This window comes from Girardinichthys multiradiatus, chromosome 8, assembly GCF_021462225.1.
Source record: "Girardinichthys multiradiatus isolate DD_20200921_A chromosome 8, DD_fGirMul_XY1, whole genome shotgun sequence".
NCBI lineage: Eukaryota > Metazoa > Chordata > Actinopteri > Cyprinodontiformes > Goodeidae > Girardinichthys > Girardinichthys multiradiatus.
Window position 1 is genome coordinate 31,432,398 of NC_061801.1, and position 24,686 is coordinate 31,457,083.

General features: G+C 37.0%; 1 protein-coding gene across 6 annotated transcripts in view; it reads right to left on the bottom strand.

Annotated features, from left to right (window-relative positions):
* LOC124872566 (A-kinase anchor protein 2) overlaps nt 1–24,686 on the bottom strand; it is a 108,887-nt gene that overhangs the window by 70,048 nt on the left and 14,153 nt on the right. For all 6 annotated transcript variants that reach the window (XM_047372722.1, XM_047372720.1, XM_047372721.1 and 3 more), the window contains exons 2-3: nt 22,426–22,477; nt 5,404–5,484 (exon numbers count right to left, since the gene is read on the bottom strand). In XM_047372722.1, the coding sequence (XP_047228678.1) occupies nt 5,404–5,484; nt 22,426–22,477 (133 nt within the window). The remainder of the gene's footprint in view (nt 1–5,403; nt 5,485–22,425; nt 22,478–24,686) is intronic.

Below are 24,686 nucleotides of genomic sequence, written 5' to 3' on the forward strand. Positions count from 1 at the left end.
TGCTTAAGTGAGCTTAAAGTTAAGAGTGCGAGGAGCTGCATAAACAGTTAGAAAACATTTAACCACCAGCTGCCAGAATGAGACTGCTTGCATCGGCACACGTGAGAAAATTGTATGTGTCACTTGTTCTTAAAAACATGTGATTTCAACACAGAAAATATTTCAGAAAATATAAAATACATTCTAATTATTTGTGGTTTTGAAGATATGGTCCCTTTGCAGGGTTCTGATCAAGAAAGTACTGATTCACTTTATATATATGAATATAGGATTATGTGCAGTTGACTAAAAGAGTTTGGGGAGACCCAGTCTCAACAATTGCTTGTTGAGGTTAAACTTTGCTTTGGAATCAGCATAATATTTACACGGTGCCCGACTCAGATCAACGCCTCCTTTCGAAAAGATTTGAAACATGCAGCCTTGAGGTTCTTATCAAACTCTCTGAGCTTCAGTTGCCATTTCCTCTCCCAGGCCCACTGTGTCTGTGGAGAGCTCTCAACAAAGCCTTCTTCCTGCTGCCTGATCGCGTGGCACTCAGGGGTAATGGCCATAAAATGGGACTGTGTTACCAAATGTTGATTACATTGGGAGTTCAAATGCACTGAAGCAGTAGCCAAGAATTCTAACCAAAGCAGAGGCTCCAGGGATTATTGGAGGCCAGAGTAGTTTGGTCAAGCAAACAAAGTTTTAAGCCTTTATTAGAACTTAATTAAGTTTTAAATATTTAGCCAAGCTCATGTAATTGATCTATAAGATTGGAAATTGTGTGCAAAACCACTTATGTATTTGTGAATCCAACACTGCCTGTAATGTAGTTTACTCATCAGCTTTTTGCAGGCTTTTTAACTTTTAGATTACTGGCATGATTGATTTTTGCTGAAAATGATTTTCTCATGGGGGCTATCGATAGCCCGTATTAATGCAACCTTCTCAGCAACACAAACAAATAGACTGTCTACAACAATTATCCACAGAAATCTAAGCCTTGCAGGGTAGTGCCTATGTCCAGCGGTCTAAAGGTGGTCTATGCCAGGAGTCATGGTACACCCTGGAGGGGTTGCCAGTCAATCACTAGGCCACGCAGAGACCTTCAGCCATATGCAATTTAGTGTAGCCAATTTATGTAACATGCATGTTTTTGGACTGTGGAATGATAGAACCCCAACATGCTCTGGGTCCTTATTCTGATTTCTATTTCAATTGTAATTCTAATTAAAAAAACGATAAATAAAATAAATAAATAAATAAATAAATATAAAACAATCCATGACTTGGCACACTTGAATATGGTGCTTCTACTTTGTGGTCAAGGTGCCAGTTTAAAACTTGTTAACTGATAAGTCACACTGCTGCGTTTTAAATGTGCACTCCACTTTAAACTATTACTCTTCCAACTTCTTGTATTGGCTTGTGTTAGGGAGGTCTCGGCTTGGCCAACTTTTATTAAGGGAGCAGAAAAGTAGCATCGCTGATTGAATATTTCAAGAAGTGTTTGAAATAGAAGAGAAAATGTGTTTACCAGGAGTACTGGGTGGGGAAATATTGTTTTGTAATAGCCTGTTTTCTCTATATAAACTGGTCGGTCTTTCCCATGCAAGTGGTAGAATAAAGCCAAACATGCAACAAATTCTGCTCTGCCATCAGTTTTTTTTCCCAGTGCTTTACATTTTGATTTTACTCTTTTCATTTTTTTCCTGCTTTGACTTTTGAGTTTTTTCTTTTGAAAGGTTTTATCAAACTGAAGATAATTTTTTTCAGATATCTGACATGAAAAAGGTTACCTGACGTCACTGTCTTCTTCAAAAGCAGTGCAACTGCTAACAAAAATTCTTTGTTAGGGTCTCCGTTTATAAATAAAAGAGTAGATTCACATGGCTTTAATCAATGTGTCTCTCCTGCCCATTATCCATAAATGGGTGTTAAACACGGGAAAACTTTGGTGTGTGGATTCAAACCTGTTTAACAAAGGATTCGTTGATGCAAAATGTGTTTTATCACCCTAATTAGTGATTGGAATGTATTTTTATTGCAAATATTAGGTCTGGCTACCATAGATGTTTGTAGTATAATGAGAAACCACAGATATGCCCTCACCCACCCAGTGTGTCTACAGCTACTAAGCCTCCAGGATTTTCCAAATAAGTCCTTTTGATGGAAAAACAAACAATTATATTGCGGCAGTGCAGCAGTAGAAAATCAAACCCATTAAGTAGATTTGTGAAATGTAACCAAACATCTTTTCATAACTTACATTTTCTTTTGGACAGTCTGTATTTAGTCTTTTGGTGCGCAAATGTGTGAGAAGAATAGTTTGATTTAATCTAAGCCTTCACCTGCTTTATAAAAGTTATGAGTAAAATCCAGCTTTTTTCCTTTGCTTCGAAGTTTAAAGAATGCCACATAATTAAATCATTAAATGCATTTTTTCTACCAATTTTTCCTCAGCTTATGAACTTTTAAATGCCTTTTATTTGTTCACTGAATCAAAAGAAAAGCCAGAGTTACCAACTATGGTTGGCAGTAAGTGTGAGGAGTTTTATTTGTGGGTGTGTTTGAATTTAAAAGCTTTTTCTCCAGATGGTGAATTGTTCTGCTGAAAGTAGCCTATCGGAAGATAGGTACATTATGGTCATAAAGTGATAGACAGAGTCAGCAACAATATTCAGTCTTTGGTGTTTAAATGATTGTCACTTGGTTCTAAGAAACAAAAAGTGGCACCTTAGGTGGTCCTCTATTGTTGCTGCCCATCTCGTTTATGGTTTGGTGTGTCATGTATTCAGAGTTGGTACTCTGCATACCTTGGTTGTAACAGTGTGTTATTTAAGATACTGTTGGCTTTCATCTGGAACACATCTGCCCATTCCTCTCTGGACTCTGACATCATCAATGACATTTTCATCCAAGCAAATGCGTTTAGTGGTTATTTTCTATTTTTTGAACCAGTCTTCGTAAACCTAAGAGACAGTTGTGCATGAACAGCCATGTAGATTAACCATTTCAGGGCAGCCCATCTGGTACTAACAACAACTCCATGATTAAAGACACTTAAATCTCCATTCTTCCCTATTTTGATGCTTGATTTCAACTTCATCATGTTGTTTATTCCAGGTCTAGATGTATAAATGCCTGAAGTTGCTGCCATGTGATTGGTAGCAATTAAATGTGTGTTCTTAATTTAAAACAATGAGTCCGGTCAGTGTAGTACCCACATAGAATTTAACAGAACATTTACATTTTTTATCTTTCCATCTTGGGTTCCACTTTGGCCCCAGAGGTGTTCAGCATCATGCGAGCAATTAGTATATAGCCATTGTGTAAACCAGACAGTCTCATATGGGGCCAATTTTTTGCAGCCCGTCTCACACCCATATGGGACCTACATATTGGCATAGTCTCACCCAAACCTATAGATTTGTAAAACAAGCAAAATAAAATTCCCGATAAAAACAATATGGCAAGGAGGTACTCATAATGCTTTTCTGAAAGCACACTGGGAAGCTTTCTGACCCATTGAGCCTTAAGGTAAAGACCCACCTTTAAGAAAATCACAGGAGCTATTGAGTAGATTGAGAGGTGAATTGGTAATACAGGGGCATTTTTGGAGGTTTAATGTGGAAACCATCAGTTGTTTTATCCCTCAGCAAACATCCACACTTAGTCTCAGCTCTTTGCTTTACCTTGCTTTAACCTACTGACCTTGTTTTAATGTAATCCTGAAATCAATATCTGATCTTAAACAAGAAGCAACCTGAAAATGAAACAATGCCTTATCTCATGTTCAAATATGCAATGGTGTAGTTTTTTGGTATTTTCCGAGGTCTCATATGTACAAGCTGTACAACTTTGTATAATTGAGTGGTTTACTTTTTTGAATTCACCCAAATCTAGAAGATAGCTAAAAAATAGGCATTACAATGGGCTACCCCAGAGTAGCGATAGTATTGGTTTGAGTACTGTAATAAAAACTGGATGCTGGTAACAGAAAGAGAGATTTATATGCACTATGTTTGTTTTAGTGTATAGAGTATTGCAGGTAAACATTTATTATTCTGCAACCATTCCTGCTGTGTAGTGGTATTTTCTCAACAACTGTGTTTAAAAAAGGGTACTGCAGAGGGTTGTAATGCACAGTTTTAAACATTTACATCAATGTTGTAATCTATTACTCAAATGTAGCTTCAATGTGCTTTCCCCTCAATGTGTGACCGCGTTCTTGCTGTAACCTAGATATTGTATAATCAGATAAAAAGACTAAAAAGTCTATTCCGTGCTAAAGCTTTTGCAAGCAAAACCTATCAAAATAATTTATGGCTGCCTTTATTACCTTTGCAATCTCACTGCAATGGCTGACAGAGAATGAAAAGAAGACGGAAGCAGAACAAGCTAAAACTTTAAAAATGTCAAAGTGGGGAAGTCTCACACAAATGCAGAGAAGGCAGAATGTCTCACAATTAGAAGACATTAATTACTGGGGGAGAGGCTGCGATTTATACAGATGAAATGTTAAAATGCCTTTTTATGTTTGTGTGTGCTCAAAGCACATCTTGGAGCTGGTCTGCAGCTGCAGAGTTTGCAGTCTTCTGAAAAGCAGGACAAAGTCCTAATGGAAAATGATAGTTGCAAGGTAAGAGTCTGCTTCCTGTTAACTCTTCTTCTGGTTCCATTGTCATTTGGAAGCACTATTAATAGCAGTGACACCTTGTGTTTAGTAGAGTAAAAGCAGGGAGTGTGATTCCCGTTACACTGTGCTTGTTCTATTTACCAATGCGTTCAGCATTTCGTAACACAAAACTACGTTTTATAAAGACTTAATTTTGTGTTACTGGGAGAACCTGTTATAAATTACGTAAGCCAAATCTTTCAAAACAAAAATAAAGTAAGGCATATTTTTCTGATAAAAACAACACCTGGGGAGCAGTGTTGGTGGGCAACTCAATGAAAGAAACAGAAGGGCTCATTGGAAATTATAGAGATACTGTCTTATGTATTGCTTAGATCACCAAGTGCTATAATGTAATTTCAGAGAAAAAAAACAACCGTTGTGTGTTTCGTTTTAATCCAAAAACGTAAGCTTAAACAAAAATTAAAAAACCTTAAAACACTGTAAATTATCTGCAGTACTAGATATTATCATGACCCTTTTTAGGCAGACAATGATGCTCTACAGGAAGGTTTTAAAAAAAAAAAATACAACCCAACCCCACGGTGCAATTACTAAGTTCTGAGGATATTGTCTGCAAACTTTTAATTGGGTATCAAAGAGCTCTCTCTATTTCTTCCTCTGACACCAAATGTGATTCCTCTCCCATGCATCATTGGTGACAGAAGAAGTCATACATTTTTCAAAAAAGAAACTGGCTGTAGAAATGAACAACACATAAAAACATGAATTAACCTACCAACCTTAACATGCTGAAGCTGTAGCACCAGTTCGTCAAGCTGACTTCTTTTATATTCAATTTCAGTTTGTCGTTTCCTTTTCTCCTGAGAGACAAAAAGAAACAAAAAATCAGCATGAAAGATTATTTAATCACATGCAGTGTTAAAGATCAGACAGGGTGGCTGTTTTTATACTTGATTGTACTATTTAAATCTATGTATAATTTTCTGTTTCAGATGATTTTGCCAGTTTGCCTCTTGGAGAAGAGACTGGGAGAAACTGGGACAATAATGAAATGTGTTTGCATGGAGGGAGCAATGCATTGAAAGAGCCGGAGGTCAGAGTTCATCTAAGTTATCTAAAAGAGCGGTCAAGGCACACAGGCTATGCAAAGATGATGGATGAGACCTTGATGCTGAATCTAAACTTGAAGAAAGAAAATAATCCTTGACTTTAGGGAGAAATGAATGATGCTAATGTGTGGAGCACAAGCTGTCTGCATAGTAAAAAGAAGATGTCTGTAAAATGCATGGCTTGGAAACATAAACACAACTCATTTCAGGACAACCCTTCTTGGGGCATGAGTTCATAAGATACTGAGCATGTGAACAGAGCTCTCTCACTCCCTTTCTGTGGGAGCTGAACAACGATTTCTAGGACATTTCCTGTTAGCTAAATATAACATACAGGGAAAGCCCCAAGTGTGAATAAGCCTTAAAGAATGGCTAATACAAAGTACAGTAGTAGTGGATTAAAAAGAAAGAGCCGATTTGAGTATGGAGGTGAACAAAACAGTAGAGAATGAAAATTGATTTTGAGGTGTAACTGCGTTAGGATGGAGATCTTCTTTATCACTTTCTCGGTCATTATTAATACCTCTTTTAAATCTACCCTAGACCATGTCTTAGCTCAGTGTGCCCTGAAAACCCTCAAAGAAAGGCACTCAATATCCATCCTAATCAGATATCAAAAATATCTCAGCTATGATTTCGAAGAGGTTCCACTCAGTACAGGCAGCTCGTTTTAGCTACTTTAGGGGACATAAGGGGTCAGAATAATGATAAAAATTTCAACTACTACAATGGAGATACAGACTACATCATCTGCAATGCCAAAACAGGACATTTATACCTCAGTCTGGCATGTGTAACTCTTTCTACAAATATCAGACAGGATTTTAAAAGTACCTAAAGCCATGGCTGATTCCAACACTTGTTATAAACATCCTTTACTCTATGTAGAGGTTGGTCACATGGCTGTGCAAGGACCAGATGTCTTGAAGCAACAGATTTGGTTAGATATTCCTCTACAGGAACTGTGATCTCATTCCAGGTGGGACAATGTATTCTTGAGGAAATACCTACTAAACGTCTTGGAGCATTTAAGCATAACCACAACATAGAAATAATCCTGTAGCACACTGGTCCATAAGACTGGATGCTGAAATTGAACCAAAAGGTTCTTAAACAAAAATTAGTTTAGGATGTGGACACATAAGCAAGCTGGTTGTTGCAACTTTTTTGTTTTTACATTTGACCTCCTGACATATTTGTTTCATATTCAATGAAATTGTACAGGATATATGCTATCTTAATGTTAGAAAACGTGTGACTTACCCTGCCTTTATTTTATCTGTCACAGAAACATGGCCTTTAAACTGGGTTGCATTCACTTTTTATATCCACTGTACAACAAAAGAAGACAGGGATTCGTGGGTTCCACAACAGATCATTTCAAAAATACATATTAAATATATAACAGGAAATACAAATAATTTAAAATATAGATAAAACATTTCAAATTGGCCCAGCTATGTGTAGAGCATAATCTTAACAGCAGTTAAGCATTATAATAGCTTGAGGGAGTCAACGGGTGTTGTGAGAGTAGTGTGCTTGTTTAGTGCCCCAAAATTACCCAACTGGCCTCAGGAGGAGTGCATGAGAACTGCAGTGGTAATTTGGCACACATGTTTCCAGCATTGTTTTCCAGTAAAAAAGAAAAATACAAAAATTCTATAAACATAGTAAAAAACTCAGTAAATATATATTGAGAGCCTGATGGAGGCTAAATATCTGCAGCAAGACTGAGGTAATTTCTGCCTTCCGGTCTGTCCCCCCCCACACACACACACCGCAGGAGCCTAAAAAGCACCAGTTCCCATGGTTGATAAAGTACAGTCAGAGCCTCAGTGGTATGGCAGACAGATGTCAGGGGACTGTTCAGAACATGTGGTTGAGGATTGAGCTAAACATACAAATGCAGACATACACGCAAGTTTTGCTTAGCTTTTCTTATCCTAGTAATGATCTAAAACCCTTGGATAACAAATTACTATCACATGTGAAGAATCAGGACAGGCTGGATTCAAAGCTTAACAAATTGACTCTGTAACAAATAGTTGTTAGACTGGATAGTTATAAAAAAGTTATATAAGAAATTACTGTAGTACAGTTCTAGCTTGGTATTTTCACTTTCTTAATATGTTAAAGAAATGTGCTCTAAGAACAACCACTGTCTTTAATGAAAAACCAATAAGCTATCAGGCAGATTAAAAGAAGTGATTTGAAGTTGAACAAGCAAATACCAACAAACAAGACTGGTAAAAACCAGCTCGAAACTAAGACTAGGTGCCTGAACCTGTCTGTCTTAGCTACAGCAAAAAAAAAATTGGAATTATTTAGTCCCAAGAAGAGACGGCGTCCATCATTTCGTCGATGAAGCATTTTTTCCCACCGCCCGAAACCGCAACCCTGCAGCTGCTCTCGTGTGCCAACTCGAGCAGACACTTGTGCCAGCCGCTACATCTTCTTTATACGTCTTACCTGCTGAACTCATTGGCCTACCAGATGTCTTCCTGTTTTATCAGAAAAGGTTACTTAAAAGGTTGTGTCTGGGCAGAGAAAAATGTTAAATATTTTATTTGTTTTGCTTTGTTTGTGGTGCTTAACTGCTTGTATGCAAATAAGCAACTGAGTCTTAAATGTTGATGACAGTTAAAAAATCACTTTTACTCCAGCTTTCTCCATTTTGTCTGTGTTTTCCTGTCATCTCCTCTCACTAATCTTTATAAAATATGTTCACATAGTCCTTATAAACATTATGTCTCCTTTATCTCAGCTGCTAATGATGAAGTTAAAAGCCCTACTAATACTAAGACAGTAGCCACTATTAGTTCTCCTGTATTAATGACACAACTTGTTCTGTTTGCTCTTCAATCGGCTGTAGCACACCGATGTCCAACAAACTTTTGCTTCATACACACATTATTATTTGTATTAATGATATTTAATGGTACATGTAGCAATTAGCGGGGTTGTAGCTGCTTTCAACTTTGTTGTTAAGCTGAGCTGCCATTTCTGGATGTGTCATCATCTGGTCTGCCATCTGACGGCCAAATTGTGAGTCTATATCAGCTTTAAGACGCTATTTTAGTAGTCCATCACTCCCTGTGATGGCTTGTTGACACAACATTAGTAATCATTTGTCCAAAAGGTTATTGATCTGAATATCTCAGCATATCATTTTTAAGAAATGATTAATGTAGAATAAAATTTAACTTTCCTTCTGCTTTGAATTGTGAACTGGTTGTTTGAACACTTACCAATAGTTGACCTTAATTAGTTTGAAAGTTAATTTGACCTAGGTGAACTTAACTTTAAAACTAATTAAGAAAAACTAATTCCACAAAACAGACCATGGTTCTTAAATATTCATATTCACACTGAACTGCATCGATTTATTGATTATTGGTTTCAGTTTTTAGTTTCCTTTTTTTCCCATACTTTATTAGTTTTCATTATTCTTTCAATTTTTACGTAGCACTTTATTTGATTGTTACTAAACTAGTTAAAGAGTCTCTTGACAAAAGTATTTCAACTTGAAGTTAAAATATTCTGTTAAACAAATTCTAGTGTTTTGGAAAGAGGTTGTTTGAATTTATTCTGTATATGTGTGCAGAGCTTGCTGTTTAAAAACACCAGTAAGTGAATTCACTCCATCTATTGTTCTGTAAATCCACACCTCACGAGGCAGGTATTCATAAAACAATAATTGACAGAGACTGACAGCTGTTTGGCTGACTTAATAATTTTGATTAAAATTACTAACTTTTTTAATAATTGCCTTTGCCACTTAATAGTTATTCAAAGACAAACACAATCTATTGTTGCACAGCAACTGATCTGTTCAATGTTTACTCGCACCAACCAAAGACACCCTCCTCTTCCGAAAAAAATGTTGGCATTCTTGGTGACACACTCATGACTTCCCACAGTCTGAATCACAGTGCTTGGACCCACTTGGCCTGCTGCTGCTGCACGGACCCTTGAACAGAAGTCACCACTCTTTCCACAAATGTTGACACACTGTGAAAGAATGATGGACACACTCTAACAGAAAGTTGTGATGAAGTATTTAAGTGTTCAACCTCCAGTTGTTAATCCTGTTTTGTAACACTGTTTGCTTAACATTTTACGCCAGCTTTAACACATTTAGTCACAGAATGTTCTGAAAGACAAAGGATGATAACAAGACAAAGTGGGGTCAAACTTTTCCTTGTTCACTTTACAGTTCCTGTAAAGCTTAGTTGAGACAGACTTACACTGGACAGAGTTTGACTAACTTCTTTAACAGAGCTGTGAAAAGTCCTTGGCTCCCTAAGAGTGTTCAATGTGAAAAATTTAAAAAATCTGTTTTCTATACCCGCTTCTTCCATACTGGGTCGTGGGGGAGCTGGTGCCTATCTCCAGCAGAGGCGGGTTACATCCTGGACAGGTCACAAGTCCATCGCAGGGCAACACACAGGACAAACAACCATGCACACACCCATTAACACCCAGGGGTAGTTTAGAGAAACCAATTAACAGTCATGGTTTTGGTCTGTGGGAGGAAGCCGGAGTACCCGGAGAGAACCCACACATGCACGAGGAGAACATGCAAACTCAAAGACCCCCGAACCGAGGTCCTTCTTGCTGCAAGGCAAAAGTGCTACCAACTGTGCCACTGTGTAGCCCAGATTAAAAAAAATAAATGAATAAAGAATAAAAAAAAGACAGGCCAATAATACCAACACACTAACAACCAACCAACCAACCAAGCCAACAAAACAAACAGCCCATGCAAACCACACATCCAAACTCACCAGTCAGTCACATCACCCAAACAAATAATTTTAACCAATTAAACCAACCAAATAAAAAAATGATCTAACCAACTAACGCCCCACCTAACCAACCAGACAAGAACAATAAGCCAAACCAGTTAAGCCAACTAAATAAACCAGTCAACAGAACAAACAATGCCAAATAACAGAGAATGAAATCAACCAAACCAACCAAACTAAACAAGCCAATGACACAGCCAAACATTACAGACAGGTTTGAAGAGTCTCGTGTCTGCATGTCCAAAAGACGTTCTAGGTCTGAACTGAACCAAAGCAAAACAATAAATCTTAAAAAATTAAATGAACCCAAATTACCAAGAAGATTACAGAGAAAACACTGTAATAAAGACTGTGTTCTGGTGGTGTACCATGTTGGACCAATTAAAATAATGTTCTAAATAAGAATGCTGCTAAACTTGGAAGCTTAATTTCACACATGCCAAGTTTGAACAAAACACCCTTATTCTTTTAATAAAACCATTTGTTTTATTTTGGAATTCTCTTGTTTAGTACGTTATGAAAATGAGTGTGGTCTAATTCACTTAACATTAGACTTTAACAGTGTTAGAAAGATCAGATTATTTATCCCTTTAAACCTTGGACTTGCTTTTTTTTGCCATAACTCTTAAATAAGGAATGTTTTTATTTCTGGAGCTTAGAATCTCAGGTCAAAAATAATATATGTACAGGTAATTGGCTTTTTATGCTCATAATGTCCCAGGTAATGTCATTTTCTAATTTTCGGGACCACTGTAGTAAAAGTCTCTTAAAATGACTTTCTACACCAAGCATATTTAAGTCAAATATTAGTCTTTAGTTTGCTAAATATGCCTTTTTGACACTTGTCCCATTCTCACTGAAACAGAGCAAATACAGCTTCAATAAGTCAAATGAGAGAAGGAAGCCTTTCTTAATGTTTGTGATGTTAGAACTCCAGTTTTCTCAGAAAGCTTCTTCTTAAGTTCTTAAGATTTTACTTTAAAGTTTTCAAATACATTATGTCAGTTTTTAAAGACTTTGAATACAGCACTTTTTCATTTAGACATGTAGCATGCCGGTATCCACTTTGATGGTAAATACAACAACACATGTTGTATTGTATCAATAGGAAACAAAACAAAAATGAATTTATATCACACAGTAATCAGCAAAATGTCCTAAACTTTCCTATGGCTCTTTTAGATTTCTGATGTCCTTGGGAAAGTGTGAATAAGTTATATTCACTAAAAATACTTATGCACAATTCTTTGCTGTCTTAGCACTATCTGCCAGTGATGTTGCAATGCATGCATGTCGTAATTTAAGCAAATGCTTCTTAGTTCTAGTTCTAGTTTGTTACACATTTTTCAAGGAATGAAAAAGTGAAACCTGAAAGCACCAGTAATGTCAGTAGAGAGAGATGAGAAATGGAGCACAACTTTAAGAAGCTAATAAATGACCAGTTTTTGATTGTAACCTTTACATACTTATGTAGGAATACTGTATATACAAATGTGTCATGCAAACACCACACATCAGCATTATTGTTCCTGCTTTATAAAGAAGAATGGAATTATAATAGCAAATGTAATCCATCAGAATTGATAAATCTGGACAGTACAGGATTTTTGGGTTCTGGTTGTTTTTGTGAAATATCTAAAGACACTGCTACTTTTTTTCATTTGTCTTTGCATGTTGGGAAGAATTGCAAAATACATTAGTATATAACCAATTACAATGTTCAATATAGTGTTGAAATATTTGAAATAGAAAATATGGTATTTTTCCTTTTTATGCTTATTTAGGATAATTAACAGTAATACCAAAAATAATACTGTCTAAACTAGACATTACAGTGATAGAGTTTATCTGGAAGACTGAGAAGACCTTAGCCCTCCCCTACACCACAGTGTTGAAAACCCTACTTTTTAGCATGAATGTGCAAAATTTACAGGTTTCATAAAGACATTTTATTCTATTAATTGATGCCTTTAATCAGTTTTTCATCAAAAATTAATTAGAGTACTCAAAATGTAAAGGGTCTGTCTTCATTTGGTGCAATGTGATCTTCAAAGTAGAACAGTACAACATGTCTTAAAAATATCCCCATTTTTTGTCTTACTTTTTCAGAGCTAAACCCCCACTTTATTAGCTGAACTGTAACTCATTATGCTAAGATATAACTGGTTAGGTTTTACATATTTTTAGATATTTATAGTTAAAATATTCTAAAAGAAGTAGACAACAGTGAACCACGAGCATCTGCTGGGGGTGGGGGGGGGGGGGGGGGGGGGGGGGGGGTGGGGGGGGGGGGGGTGGGGGTTCCATTTACCTCTTAAGTGTGAAATTTGATCTGGAAATCCCATCCAACCAAACTTAAATGTGTTCCAGTTGCAATTTGGAAAACCAGTGGGAGTTTTTCATTGATATGCTCAATGAGCAGGCTAACCACTAACCGATATTAGTAATATAAGCTAATAGCAATATATTTCTCTGCATTTTGTACTGTCACTGCAGCAATATGTTAACCAAAGGAGTGTAAAAGATTGGATAATAAACAAAAAACTAGTTATCAGTTGTGGAATTTCTATTTTTTAGATATGTTGAGCTACTACTATGTTTACCATGCAAGGCGGCCATTTTAGGTTTTGAGGCTGCAGTTGGTGTGAATCCTCAAATTTTCCCGTTTGGAATTTTTTCTTCAAGGGAAAGGTTCCTTTAATTTTGCCTTGAAATTTGGTCGTGCACCAATCATGCAATGTCAATGGATAACAATGTTTGCTGTTTTTTTTACACAACACAAGACACTTAAGGAGTTTAGGAAAATGTCAGTATGGTAGATTCAATCATTCCCGAATGCTGCATGCTTAAAACATAAAGTGAAAGTAGTGTATTTTTAATTAACACTACTAATAATTATCTGATGCCTTGGTGGCACTCAGAGCATTGCAATTTAATTCCCAACCTTATATAAAAAAGACAACAAGACAGGGATGTAAAGGCAATAATACTGTACTCCATCCTGATGGAGTTAAACACTGTGAATTTCACTTGATCCCTGTACACACATTATTCAAACCAGGGGTGGAAAAAAGTGACACACAGGTTTCAGAGCCGTGACAGGACTTGATTTAAGAAAATCTGCTTAATTTATTCATGTTTAGACCTGCATAACATCTGTTTTTCTTCAGAAACAACTTCATCTTTTTTAAAAGCCCCTTTATGACTAAAATAATTTATACAAAATAGACACTATAGGAGTTTTCTATCAAAAGTAAGATATAATTATCCAGTAACCTTTAATCAAAACCTCACTTAAGAAATTCTAAGCTCTTCCTTTAAAGTCAAGGTGTGGTTATGATTCAAGGTTTCTTTTTCCGTACTTTTGTTTTGGTAAATTCCAACCGAATCATTGTCAATCTGAAACTAAGCATCATAATTAAATTACTACAATTATGACATACACCATTTAGTGTGGTTTTGCATCTCTGCCTTTTCCCTATCATAAACGTTAATGAAGGGAGACAACACTAAAACAGGTTCTCAAATCACAATCTAAAACAAAATTCAATTGATTCAGGGCCTTGTTTACAGTGTGGGTAACGGTATGGTGTGCAGCATAAACTCAATAAACTTTATATGCTGGTGAAATTATTTCTTTGTTAGAAAATAAATGATTATAAATACTTGACCTTAAAACAGAGAAGCTCATTAAACCCAGTGGAGCTTAGAGAGAACATATTTTGATCTTACACATCCAGGATTAGATCAGACCGATTACTAATCAACGCTCTTCTGATGCTGAATTTGTGAAAAGGGAAGGGCAACAGATTGGTTACATTCTGTACATGCCAACACACCTAGCAGAGAAATCTAACTGGGAAGATCATCTTCCACTCAGTGGGCAGCCATTCCTGAGAGCTTAGAGAACACAGACTGAAAAGGACCTGAGCTTCACGTGTCATGGGTGTGATCACACACTTAGAGGATCTTTGCCTGTTATTTGTTTTCAAGTTTTCATGTTACAAAATACATGTTTTTATACTCTATTGCCAACGTTGCAGCAGGCTCTGGTTGTAAAAATGTGCTGGATACACAAATACCTCCTTTCTCACAAACTTTATTTATGACGTTCAAAGAACAGAATGCTAACTTGGTAACTCCTCAACTAACAGTCGTATCAATAAATGTCAAATTAGCACATTGCATGCCGGTGTCACATGATTATGCCAGCGGGTGGTCACTATACTCCACAAGTCCAGCAAGGTAGAAACTAAACTCTGTGCACCTTTAAATTTACACACAGGCATCATGAAAACCACGTACATATGGCTGTAATGTATGCGGCAACTGGGCTACTGTTGTGTGTTGCTGTGTGTGCATTTCAATTAAACCCCATTTACTTTGACATTTATGTATAAAACACAGTGCAACTGCCTGCAGAAATTATATAATTAGTAAACAGAGTCCAACTGTGTGTAATTCAATCTCAGTTTGAATCCCTCTGTTCTGTAAAGGCCTCTGATGTTTGTTAGGGAACAATAATGAACAAAAAGCAACATGAAGGCCAAGGGAAACACCAGACAAGGCTGTAAAGAGGTCTAAAGCAGGGTTAAAAAACAGTTTTTATTGCTTTGAACATATTTGGGATGATGGATCCATCATAATCCATCATCCCAAAAATGTAAAGGATATGGATTGACTCTAATTGGCCTTCATGCCAACACCTGATGCATATCTTTTGCAGCTAAGATGCTAGAGCTCACAGAGAATGGTGAGGACAATGTGTTATGGTACAGAAAGAAACGTTTCAGGAAAATGTGGGTAAATTGTAAAATAAATCATCATCTCAATTTTCAACAATAGTATCTCAGGTAGATATTTTTCCTACAGGTGTGGCCCTTCTACAAACCTACTAAGACACGGACGTCCACCTAAATTGTCATGCCATGCAAGGAGTGCTTTAATCAGTAAAGCAGCCAAGAGGGCCATGGTGCCTCTGGAGGAGCTGTAGAGATTAACAACTCAGGTAGGAGAATCTGTTGTAGTTGTGCATCCTACAAATCTGGCCTTTATGAAAGTGGTATGAAGATAGCTGCTGCTAAAGGAAACCATAGGTAGTTTGCCACAAGTGATTTACGGGACGCAGAAAACATGTAGAAGAAGATGCTCTCATCAGATGAGACCAAAATGTTTCTTTATGCATTCATAAAAATTTGTATGTGTCAGAAAAATAACACAGCACATGGTGGTGGCCGAATCATGCTGTGGAAATGCTTTGAACAGCAAAGACAGGGAAGCTGGTGAGAGTTGATGGGAAGATAGATGGAGCTAAACACAGGAAAATCCTGGAAGCAAACCTGTTAGATACCGCAAAAAGCTTACGGCTGGGGTTTACCTTCCAGCAGGACAGCAGCTCTAAAAAACAACTATGTCATTTAGGTTCAGATGTAAAGCCAACTGAGAGTCTGGGGCACATTTTGAAAATTGCACTTCATAGATTCTAACTTGGCTGAGTTTGAGCTAGTTTGCAAAAACAAAAAGAAAAAGAAATGGGCGAAAATATCACTCTCAAGATGGACAAAGCTCTTAAAGACACATACCAAAGGACTTGCAGCTTTAATTGCACCAAAGAGGGATTTTTACAAAGTAGTGACTCAGGGGATCTGAATACAAACCACAATTTTCAGATTTTTATCAGTAAAAAGTTTTGAAAATATATCCATGTAACCCTTACTCTTTCTCTTTGCAATCATGTGCTCTTTTCTGTGGATCCGACATAAGATCATAAGGCACTGTATATTATTCAGTCAGACAGGTATAGAGATTAAATGCTTTTTTAAAGTGTAAAGGGTCAACAAGACTGCCATTCTAGCCTCCCGTGTCCCATGTCTCTGCAAAACCCCAACTCTAAGTCAAATACTCACAGAGAGGCATGCAGCTAGTGAAATGCAAACACATTCACGCACCTAAATGACCCATAGATTCAGGACAGCTGCTGCTAATTTTAGAGGGCTTGTAGCTCCTGCTGTGCCTGAGACCCCAAACTCCCCAGCAAGACATACCTCTTCTTCCTTTTCTAAATGACTTTGCCCCAAGCACAATCCACCTCTTCTATAAAATAAAGTCAATAAACTAAGCTCCCTTCACCGCCATCCGCCCCCTGGAATCCAGTTTGCTCAGTCAGTAACCTATGACATAAATTCAGGAAGTCTTTTGAGCATTTCAGATTTTGTAACAAGATCCACAGAAATATAAAGAACTGAATTTGCACTAGTTTCTCTGGGCTGGCTTTATTTGGCCAATAATGAACAATAATTGAACAAAACAGATAGATATAATATTTGTATCTACAACACAAAAAAATTAATAGATGCTTAGGTAAAAAAGGTTTTATTTTAAAGCACACTTCACAATTAGAAACATCTTCTGGTACTGAAAATACTTGATATAGACGATTTTGACCAATAAGAGAGCTTTTTTTTAACACTCCCTTACCATCTTTTTTAAGTTGTGTGCTGGCAAGATAAACATTGCGGTCCTCAACCAGTTCCAGTTCTTTGAAACCGTTAAATTTTTTATTCTGACAATTGATATGGAACAGTTTAGGCAAGCAGCTACTTTCAAATAAATTTCCAGATCCATTAAGATTAACACACCTTTTTCCATTTCTCAACGGCATGTTTCCTAGTCTTCCCGATTTTGAAGAGTGCATAATGGGCCAGACCACATTTATACCCAAGGAAAACAGGAAGTAATCAATTACTGATTAAAAGTTCCTAGGCGGGGCGGTGCGTGGATACATGGGGTACATATACTATGTACCCCATGTACGGAGGCTATTAGTTCCTGACGTAGCCATCTGGGGTTTGAATAACAACCTTAGGACTTTTGCTGCATATCTTCCCCATTCTCTCTGTGCCCATTTCCTGTCAGAAACACTGGGAATATCTACCACTTAAACTAAAATAAAGGTTTGAGACTTCATTGTGATTATTAATTTTACCTGTTCTTAAGTGATGCTGTGATTAATAATGTTATTTGATTTTTTACAGAAACAGTTAAATACAGCTAATTAAATAAGGTTAATTATTCTATAAGGTTAAGAGACAGGATGCAAACTAAAGAAAATGTGATAATGTTCAATTTAAACAGAAACGGGTGATGCAGTGTGTGCAGTAACAGCAACAAATTAATCAGAGTATATTTTGGGTGCAGCAGTTAGATGTTTTTTAGCACACAATTTTACATTTCTTTAGCAGTTAATGTGATGTAAATAACAGAGTAAAGATGCCCAATTATCTTTTTAGTGAATTAAATATAGTGAATTAAATAAAGTGTAGGCTTTTCCTAATCAAAGTTACCCATGATGTAAAGAGAACTCAATCAGAATATTTGCCCATAATAAGCAAAAAATGCTAATTTTGCAGTGCCGGATAATATCTTTAAAACCAGTGCCAAGTTGCTGGTGCAGTTGTCTGTATGAGTAAGCAGCACGAACTGAAACATTAAATGCCTGTAAGCAGCCCAATCCCCCTATAATTATTGAAGGCCATTACCCTGACCCTCCACAGCATGCTGCAATCACAAATCTCAGTGTATGTCATGGTCTAGCAGCAGCAGCTCACTCTCACCCTGCTCCACGTTAAACCTCACTAAATGTATACTGAGATTTCTCTGCTTTCTAAAAAACTTGCCGAGATCTCTTCCTCACTACCTTTAAATAAAACTAATATGTGGTCTGTTGAGGTTTGCGAATGATAAAAAGTCATAACTGAATTAGGCTTGCTGATAGGAGTCCTGAGGCATCAACATACCTAACAAGACTTTGAAGTGCAGAGAGATTAGGATTTTAAAGATGATCACTATTCAAAAATATCTCCAACTTTTTGTGGCATTTTTTTGTAATAAACATCACAGTTTTTGTGGGTTTTATTATTATTGCTTTCTTTCGGACTTGGCCTCAGACAGTTTGGGGATTTTTGCACAGTGTGTGTGTGTTTCAGGGGGCCAAATGAGAGTCCAGGGTGCTGAGATCATCTATATAAACATTAAGACACAACAGAGAAGTCAATGAATGAGTGCACACAAAAACACGTAGACTTTTGCATGTATGCTGTCATGCTGTTTGTGGCTGCAAGGCTATATGGGTAATGGTTAATTAGAGCGAAGAGTCGCTCACCACTCATTGGCTGATGCTGAAACCACATACAGGGTTTTTCGTTAACGTGCACCTATTTGCCAATGCACTCAAGGTTTTTCTGGACAACCCTGACCAGACTGTAATCCACATTGCTTCCAAAATGACATGGTAATAACAAACTAATTGCAGGTCTGAGTTTAACAAGATGACATCAGTACTGTTTCCTCATCTGACCAATTAGCATCCACAGAAACAGTCTCAAATAGAAGCGATGTTCTTAATCGCAGTGAGTGTTCGGAGAGCTTTGACAGTGTGACAGACAATGAAATAATTTTTTTACTTTGAATAACACTAATTTTAATGTCTGTGCTCAAAGAAAAATAACTTAGTCAAGTTTCTCTCTGAATAAAGAGAGAAAACAGATAACAGCTCAATGGTTGGTTAAGTTGGTGCAGCATTAGGATAAGGATTCTTCCTGTAATACAAATGGAGGGTCCTTTTTTATTAATTCTAGCTCAGCTAACCACACTCATTGTTAACAGAAGATTCTATATTTTAAACAAAAAGGCTAGAACAATGTTTTTTGAACAAAAAAAGGCTAATATTAGTATATAAAGGTAAAAACTTTAAACAAATTATGGACTGGCGACCTATCCAGGGTTTACCCTGCCTGTTGTCCAGTGACCGCTGGAGACTGGAACTAGCCCCCAGTGACCCTGCAAGTACAAAGGGGTATAGATATTGGATGGATAGATTAAGACAGAACAATCGTCCATAATGTTCCTATTGGCACAAAACGCTGAATTTGTCTTCTATGTAAAACTCATAAATTTTAAATTATAATTATTTTTTTAAACAATTGTAAAACAGACTGAATAGCTGAATAGTTATAATTGAAATTTAAAGCCACAAGGGTCATGATTTATTTATGAAGCAGACCAATCATTACGTGAACATTATAATGACTGTTGTTAAAACATTTACTCTTAAAGTTCTTGTTACATGATAGCTGGATTTGGACTGCTGTCATTAGTGAAGAGGTTTTCCAAACATTTGAGTTTTTTTAAAGCTTCCTATTTGCCTCGAGTTCTTCTAAAGTATTAATGAGGACAGACATTGATGGTGATGACGGAAATCTCAGGGGAGTGATCAAATATTAATGAAATCTTAGGTAGTCGGCCGCAGACAAGAGCTACTTATGTACATTGTGTGTCTATCAACAGGGTTTTATCATAGCCAGGCATGGTCCGTATCCTTCTAAAACCTTGTTCAGTACAAGGTTTTAGAAGGATAAATGCCTGTAAGTCTGTAAGGATAATGCTACTACTCACTTTTTCTATCTATCTATCTATCTATCTATCTATCTATCTATCTATCTATCTATCTATCTATCTATCTATCTATCTATCTATCTATCTATCTATCTATCTGTCTATCTGTCTATCTATCTATCTATCTATCTATCTATCTATCTATCTATCTATCTATCTATCTATCTATCTATCTATCTATCTATCTATCTATCTATCTATCTATCTATCTATCTATCTATCTATCTATCTATCTATCTATCTATCTATCTATCTATCTATCTATCTATCTATCTATCTATCTATCTATCTATCTATCTATCTATCTATCTATCTATCTATCTATCTATCTATCTAGACAATTTTAGCTTGGCCCATCAATTGTTTTTATTAGGATCTGGGCTTTGTGATGGCCATTAAAAAATCTTTACTTTCTTTTCCTTGAGCCACTTTGTAACTGATTTGATGATATGCTTCGGGTCGTTTAAATGTCAAATACCCATTTGTGCCAAAGCTTCACTATCTGGCTGATCTCTTGAAATGTTGCTCCAATATTTCCACACAATGTTCTTTTCTCATGATGCTACGTATTTTGGGAAGTGCACCAGTCCTTCCTGCAGCAAAAAAAGCCCACAACATGATGCTGTCGCCCCATGCTTCACAACTGGGATGGTGTCCTCAGGCTTGTAAGTCCCACTTTTTTCTCCAAATGTAACATTGATCGTTATACTGAAACATTTCAGTTTTAAATTCATCAGACCATATGTCATGTTTCAAAACACTTCAGTGTTTGTCCCTGTGTGTAAGTGGTAATCTGGCTTTTTTGTGGTTCTTGGAGAAATGGCTTCTTCCTCTCCAAGTGACCTTTTAGTCCATGTATGTATATGACTTGTTTGACAGTGGATAATGACATTCTCTTACAAGCTCCAACCAAGATCTTCACAAGGTCTTTTGCTTTTGTTTTGGGGTTAATATGTTTATTTTCTGCCAAAGCAGTATCAGTAAAATGTTTGTAAAATGTTTTAAAATAGTTTTTCCATTTTAAATAAAAGCAATTTGATCATAATTGTGTAACCATAAAAATAAGAAACTGCTGTACTTTTTCTCAAGGTTATCAGGAAAATCTCATGCTGTCCCATGCCTAATCAACATGGAATGTCTAAATAATATACCAATTATTTTCTTGCAGTTCCACTAACAAAAAACCAACAATTCATCAAGAATGAAACATGCTCGTTTTCCTTTGCTCAAACTGTGAGAACTTTCCACTCCGTTCCTCTGTAGATGTTATGCGGAGGCTGGTATGGCTGCCATCTTTCAACGTGGCCAAAATAGTTTCTCCATCTGTAGCTGCAACAACTCGACCCCCCATACATCCACAGTCACACACACTCAGGACATAATACACACACGTGTGTGTTTGTATGTGGTATGCTGTGGTTCCTAACTGGTGCTAAATTTAGTGAGCAGTGAACTCTGGTGCAACTGTTGCTTCTGAGTCCTATTAGCACAAAGCCAAACATTTCCTCAGATTCCTATTCTAAATGTGAAGGAAAGTATCTAATTGTATTACTGACAGAGCACTCTACAGGGGAAGTTGATGTAACGGAAAACCTTAAGGATTCGTCCAAAACCAAAACTAAAAAGCTGATTTTTCCACTAACGTCTCCATTAGTTAGTTATCCTTCTAAAAAAAGACATAGAAAATGAAAACTGACACAAACAACAAGAACCATGGAGCAGCATTGCAAGACAGAAGGCTAACAAGAGAGAAGAGAACATTATAACTGGTGCAACAGGAAAGGACTTTGTTCAATGTGAGGAAAACGTGTAGGAGACCCTGATGTCATCTTCAAAGGCTCCCAACTAGCATCACTTTGAAGTTTTTGGTTCAGGATCAGTCCTTAGTGCAAGACAGTGACAGTTTTTCATAATAAAATGACTGTATTTCACAACAAATTAAAAGATGGGCAAATATAAGTAGAACTTAGAAAGAGCAAAAGTTGGCAGTTCATTTTGTGGGAAGGTTTTCAGTTAAGTGTCTAACTGAATGGTCTCCAACTCAATTGACATTAGCCAGTTGTGCACATTCATACACATTCAGTTTTATATAAGATGTCTGCTTAGTCTCATTTAGTCTCATTTAGCTTAGTGTCGTTCACGTTTTTAAGTCAATGTTTGTACTTTTGCATGAACAAAAACAGCAAAAAACAAAAAGAGGGGATTTTTCCTGTTATTTTGCAAAAGCATGAAAGATAATATAGGGAAATAGGGGCTGAAAGAGCTGCATGAACTCGGAGGTGAGATACTGAAAGCGGCTGGATGCAATGTCCGACAGCCCTGGAGTCTCTTCGGTTTTCATAGATAGACAGTAAAACAAACCGACTGAAGGTCAATAGAGGAGAAACAAAATGAGCAGAATGGAGTGCAAAGTGACAGTTTAAACACTTACCGCCAGGGCCTGCAGCCTCTCTTTGTGGAGCTGAGCCTCCTCACACGACATCCTGAGGGGGAAGCAGGGGAGAGGGAGGTGAAAGAAGAACAAGAGGTGAGATTCTCAAAGAGTCCCTCAACTAGAAGATCAGAGACACAGAGGGGAGAGAAGTAGAGGAGTGAGGAAAGAGATAGAGGAAGAGCAGGAGGAGGAGGAGAAGTATCCAGATGAGGTCCTTCCTCAGCGTTAATCCAAGCAGAATGAAAGATCTCTCACTCAGTGGCCATGTGTCTCACACTCAGCCCACTGCTCGCATTCCCTGTCTCTCTGTCTGTCCGTCTGTCACCCACTCTTTCTCTGGCTCCGTGCGTCTCTCCTCCCATTTGCCCCCTCTGTTTCCTCCTACCCCTCCCTGCCCCCCCTTCTTTAGGCAGGAGCCATGTGTGATTAAACAGCTGGGAGGAGCAGCTGAGAGAGGGATGGAGCAGGAGAGAAAGACAGACAGAAAAAGAAGGAGAGGGCTGAAAAAACTGTGGAATTGGGGAGACAACGAATAAAATTGCAGAAGAAAGGAAAACTGCAGGAGACAAGCGATTTTTTTATATTAGAAAGGTGAAGGAAGGTGCTGGAAGTGTTAACTAAAAGATGAAGAGGTGGAAAAAGAGCTGGTTTAAAGACTCTTATAGCTCTCAGTCTGTACAAAGTTTATTGTACTTCCATTTGGTTTCTAGAAATGTATTTGTTTTTATTGTGATAAGCAAAAGAGGAAGGTCAATAAAACCAAGGATAACATAACAATAACCACAATGAAATACATTTAACAACTTTGCTGTTGTTGGAAAGTTTATATTATTTGTGATTTTGTTTTTTGTTTGAATATTGTGTGTGATACTGGACCATTTTCTTAATCTTAAACCTGAGCACTTGGGATGCAACTTGTTTCTGAGATAAATCTGTAGAACAATATCCAGACCACCCCTTATAATGACTTATAATTATCAACCCAAAAATGTATTGGTAGCAGAAAACAAATGTACAATTTAAAAAAGACACAAAAATTCTTATAGTAAATGTAGAAATAAATGTAAAAGGTCAATTTTGTTTTTATTAAATCTAAACCAATAGCAAGTATATTACAAACCAATAATTTAAACAAACTTGTAAAATCAAAACAACTAGGAATACATATATAGATAAATAACAACAGACAAAATGTGTTGTTGAAGTTCATCTAAGGCCAGAATTAATGGAAAGCAAATTAAGTTTGGTTATGATTTAAAACAAGCGTTTTGCTGCATAATGATGTCTTTTCAGGTGTAACTAAGCCACTGTAGCCACAGCATACTGGACATTTATTCAGGCACAATCCCAGTGACATCACAAGATCCTCTTGTGTAAAACATAATGTAGAAAAGTAAAGATGGTTGTGATACTTGGCTGGTAAGGATATTAGATTCTCTGGAAGTCATATACTGAAACAATGCCTCTTTAAAAGCCGGCGGAATTACACAAACAACGCAAACACATAAAGCTGTAGAGGGAAAACAGTAAAAATGGGACAAATTGACCCCTCTCCCAATTTGTCTTGCTCTTTATTTTAACCCACTGGTTCACCTGAGTTTAACCCATTCCTCTTCTTTTTTCTTAACTAATATTCAATTTACTTTTAAATGTCTCTTTCCATAGCCATACTTCATGGTGTCTCTATATTTCACAATCCTGTTTTTATCCTCTGCATTCTGTCTCATGCACCTGTCTTGGAAGTTCTTCTTCCAATCAGTCACTAACTTTCCGTTCCTCTTCTCATATTTTTACCTCCATGTCTCCTTCCACAGACCGGCGTCCTTATAAGGAGAAACAGCAGCTGTAGACCTTGCTTATCCTTTTGGGAATTCAGAAGCATGTACCACTCACACACATTGGAGCACAAACACATTAAAATACAGCAGCCGCCTGACTTCCTCCAAGAGAGGGAGAAGAGTAAAACAAATGGATGCAGATGGAACAATGAAAAGCATTTAGAAATGACTAAATAGACATATAGACAATATTTCCAGGAATATTCATTTAAAGATATGAATTACACTCATCTGTTTATTCTGGCCCTCACCTTTGGAAGAGACTTTTTGCAGGCCCATGTCACAGAGAGTTGGTGTTTTTAAAATTAAAAAGGAAACAATGTGCCACCTTCAGAGCCACATGAAGACAATTACTAAGTCAACCTGAAGAACATTTCTAGGATTGAATGACTAAGGTCCCAGGAGGAGCTTGAAAAACTC